Below are 3,851 nucleotides of genomic sequence, written 5' to 3' on the forward strand. Positions count from 1 at the left end.
TCTTGCCTCTTTTGGACCAACCCCAAACCCCAAATCCCCCATCCCAAATCCCGAATGCCTCCTGTCCAGTGGTGCTCTCTCTCTCCTCCCTCCCGCTAGCTCGCGCCTGACCGGCCGCCTCGCCTCCGCATTGCCACTCCGCTGGGGCGCCGGCAGCCGCTGGCGCCTTATCCCTCCCTCCCCCTTTCTTGGTGAGAAAAGGCTCCCGCCCTCGCCGATTCTTGGCCGTCTCTTCCGGAGATCTTTTGCCCCGCTGTTTCTGGGTTTTCTTTAGAGGAGGGGAGGGAGGCCGGGTCGCGTGGCGTGGCGAATCCCAGGTAATCCTGTGGTGTACTCGCGGGACAGGAGAATTTTGAGCCAAGATTTGGTTGGGTCTTGGTCTTGTGCGCGTGTGACCTGGGATTTGATTCGGTGGGTGGGCGTTTGTTTATGGAGGGATTTTTGCCTTCGTTTAAAAATTGCGGCGGACGAATTGGGGATTGCATCGCTCCACTCGTCGTTTGTTTCGAATGAATATTGCATTTGCATCGGCTTTGTGCTCATCTTCTTGTGCTAATTTCGTTGCCCATCATCCATGTATGATTGCGCAGGTTGGAGATCCTATTGAGCTCTGGAGATGAGGAGGCGCCTGTGCTTTTGCCTTCTGCTGAGGAACTAGTGCCAGGTTGCAGGCAGGACTTCCAATGGATAAGCAAAAGAATCACAAGAATGCAGAAATGGGGAACGATGTGTTCCGCAGAATAATTCTTAATCAGGTTGGCAGGGACATCGGTTTGGAGGAGGAGAACGTGCCTTGCAATACTCCGAGGAACTCCGTTCATTCGCCATTTGGTGGCTCGTCTGCCAAATTTGGTGCTTCCACCAGTGGAAGTGCCGGTGCTGAGTCGGTTAGCCCAGGTGAGTATGTCAGAGATCCGGGATCCATATTGAGTTTGCAGCCTTGGATTTTCAAGAGAAGCAGCACAAAGAACAATGAGGAAATGGTGGTTCCAAGTGGTAGCAGGGCAGTTGGTAGAGGCAAGAATCTGGTGGATGGCTTTCGAGATGGTTCGACTACTGAGGTTTCCACAAGAAGCCCTGGTCTTGGTTCCGGGCCTGGAAGAGGTCGAGGTGCTCTTAGGAGCAGACGAGCCCAGAGGCATTTTATTAATCCACTTGTCGCAACAGAGAACTCATACATTCCACAACTTTACAACGAGAACTTCGAGTTTGAGGAATGTACATTTGCTCCAGTTCCATCCCCAGCTTCTGCTAGGCCATTCATTGTAACAGATGGGAGAAGAATCATTAGTAAATCACGCTATGAGCCAGTGCCTGTACCCTTTGATATTGGGTTCGACAAGGAGGAATCTCGAAATGGCTCAAAAGTGACAGAAAGTGTTGTTGGGATTGCTCCGCTACCTGAGTTGAATAAATCCAAAAGGGGATCCCAAACAGAAAGATATAGTAAACCATCAAAACCACCAGGTAATTTAGCATCACACCACAATTCCTGCAATCTAATTGAAGCAGTTTCAACATGTTTTTTTCTATCACTTGAATCCGCTGAAACAAAGCAAGTCATGAATAGTGTATTAGTAGACATGCCTCCTGAATTCATCATTTGTAATTTTCAAGTGAAACTTTTTTCAAATGAAGAGTGTGATTACATTTTGCAGTTAATACTAGTAGAAAATTCCCCGTCATGTGTGGAACCTCTGTTCCTTGCCCCGATGACACTAGTTGAACTATCACATATTTTTCTTAAGTCAGTCTTAGCATTGTTAAAAAAACAATTGCCATTCCTGAAATATTGAGTGACTATTGCGCGACTGCTTTTTGCTTGCTTGGGTCATTAGATCTGTTAAACGATGAAGAATTTTTCTAAGATCTATCCGTATATTTCAACACGGCCAGACTGATTTATCATTTCAGGACAAATTGTGCTTGAACAACATTCATGTTTCCTGGTTGCTTCTTTCTCTTATCTCTTGCTAATGGTTGTAAAAATGTTGTAATACCTATTAAGTAGGCTATTTTGGATGCTGATGTTTTGCTACAAATGTTATGCTTCATACTGAGTTGTTGTTTTGGGGTTTCCCCCCACTTGAAGCATTCAAATCCTAAATACATACATTTGATCTGCAGGTTTACTTGAACGAATGCTCATGTTCTCCAGTGGGGTTGGCATTGGTATTATATCTTCCTCTCTATCAAGCAAAAAAGATCTTGATTCATTGAAGGGCACACTGAAGCGAATGGAGAACTTGGTTCAGGATTTGCAAGATGAGCTGGAGATGAAAGAGGGGTTAACTGTGAAGGAATTGCCTAATGAAACGTCTGGTGAACTAGATGGTAAATCAACAACTGTCGAACAAAATCATCTTTACATACTTGTACTAAAATGTTTGTGATCCTTTTTATTTTCCACTCCTGATAACAGATGGCAATATCAAAGCTCAAACCCCTGATTCAATATCAATGAGCAAAATTGAAGCAGAACTTGAAGCCGAGCTTGCGAGGCTGGAGTTAAATATCACTTCAAACCACTTGGAAGAAGAACCGTTTGACTTGATTGAGGTAACAATCTCATATCAAAATGTTATGCATGACATCTTAATTAGGCTACAGCCTACAAGCACACTAAATAGAATTCCACATTTCTAGATCGATCAGGAGTTCATTGGAGATATTGTTCAGGGGGAACTAAAGAGCGACATGATTCGTCGTGACATTGCTGATTACAGCAGTGATAGTGACCATGGCAGGGACAGCAGACAAAGCTCCCCAGATTACACACATGAGACAAACTATCCTGTTTCACCTAGAGATCTCAGTCTCCGTCTCCACAAGGTGATCCAGCATAGGCTGGAAGACCGAATCAAGGAGCTTGAGACAGCACTTGCTCAGAGCCAGAAGCAGGCGCAACTGCACATAAGGGCAGGACAGCGAGTCTTCTCCGAACAGACGTGCTCAAACAGTGATTCAGGTTCTTCTTCCAACCAGGATAGTCCATTGTTTATACAAGAAACTAGCTCCTCCGCCGAACCTTTCTGTCTAAATCTAGCTGGAGACGCACTAGAAGCCTACGATGAAGCCTATGAAGAATTCATGAGAATTGCTGACTCCCCTTGCACCACAAGTACAAACGGGAGGCCTCAGGTAAATGAAGATTACCCAGTGGACCGCAGCTTGGTCTGGGGCTTGGAAGATGAGAGCGCTACAGAGCTGAAAGAGGACAGCACTTGGGAGCAGGCTGTGAAGAGCGGGGACCCTAACAGAGCTCAAGAGAGCGATGGAGACGAGTCGGGCGACGAGGATGACCACGATAGTGAGATGCTCATCCAACAGATTGTAGAGAGAACTAAGCAAGGCTCACCTGTACTCATACATGCTCACAGAATGTTGTTTTCTGTGGATGATTAGGTTGCAGGACTATTGTATACCATTGAAATTTTGATATAGCATGTAGTGTTGATTGATTGCTCAGGGAAAAAGAAGAAGCAAAATATTAGTTTGGTGAAATCTTCTGGTAATATAATATTTTTTTTGACATGTGATCATTTACAAACTATCTTGTTTATGCTCATTGTGGTGGTCAGGCATTGGGGGCCTTGGGGCAACATTGCTATTACACTACAAGAGTGAAACTGAAAAGGTAACAGGGATCACACTGGGCTGGAACTATTATACACACTCCAAATGTATGTCTCTTTGCGCCACCTTTGATACTTTTTGAAGTTCATTTCGACATATTCCAGGAGAAAGGTTTCATTTTCGCTGATGTGTGACACTAGGATTTTTTTTAGTTCTGGACGGCAGATATTTCACCGTGGAAGGAAAAACCTCTCCTTCGAGGGATTCGTACAGAA

At 45.0% G+C, this 3,851-nt stretch overlaps 1 protein-coding gene across 3 annotated transcripts; it reads left to right on the forward strand.

Moving 5' to 3' along the window:
• On the forward strand, window positions 1–3,534 carry LOC119299704. Of its 3 annotated transcripts, none has more exons than XM_037576865.1 (5): window positions 1–411; window positions 591–1,467; window positions 2,128–2,334; window positions 2,423–2,559; window positions 2,647–3,534. In XM_037576865.1, exons 2-5 carry the CDS (start codon window positions 684–686, stop codon window positions 3,403–3,405), a joined length of 1,887 nt encoding a protein of 628 aa, XP_037432762.1. In that variant the 5' UTR covers window positions 1–411; window positions 591–683; the 3' UTR covers window positions 3,406–3,534. The 3 variants fall into 3 exon arrangements, with proteins under 3 accessions (XP_037432762.1, XP_037432761.1, XP_037432764.1); XM_037576864.1 differs by having other exon boundaries at window positions 1–317; XM_037576867.1 differs by having other exon boundaries at window positions 1–191.
• Window positions 3,535–3,851: the final 317 nt, after the last annotated feature.

The sequence above is a fragment of the Triticum dicoccoides genome, chromosome 5A (assembly GCF_002162155.2).
Source record: "Triticum dicoccoides isolate Atlit2015 ecotype Zavitan chromosome 5A, WEW_v2.0, whole genome shotgun sequence".
NCBI lineage: Eukaryota > Viridiplantae > Streptophyta > Magnoliopsida > Poales > Poaceae > Triticum > Triticum dicoccoides.

Bases quoted from the DNA above. Each gene is read 5' to 3' on its own strand.
- LOC119299704 (XM_037576865.1), top strand. From the start codon at position 684: ATGGATAAGCAAAAGAATCACAAGAATGCAGAAATGGGGAACGATGTG. The intron at 2,335-2,422 runs GTAAATCAACAA...TCCTGATAACAG, and splicing joins AACGTCTGGTGAACTAGATG to ATGGCAATATCAAAGCTCAA. The intron at 2,560-2,646 runs GTAACAATCTCA...CCACATTTCTAG, and splicing joins AACCGTTTGACTTGATTGAG to ATCGATCAGGAGTTCATTGG.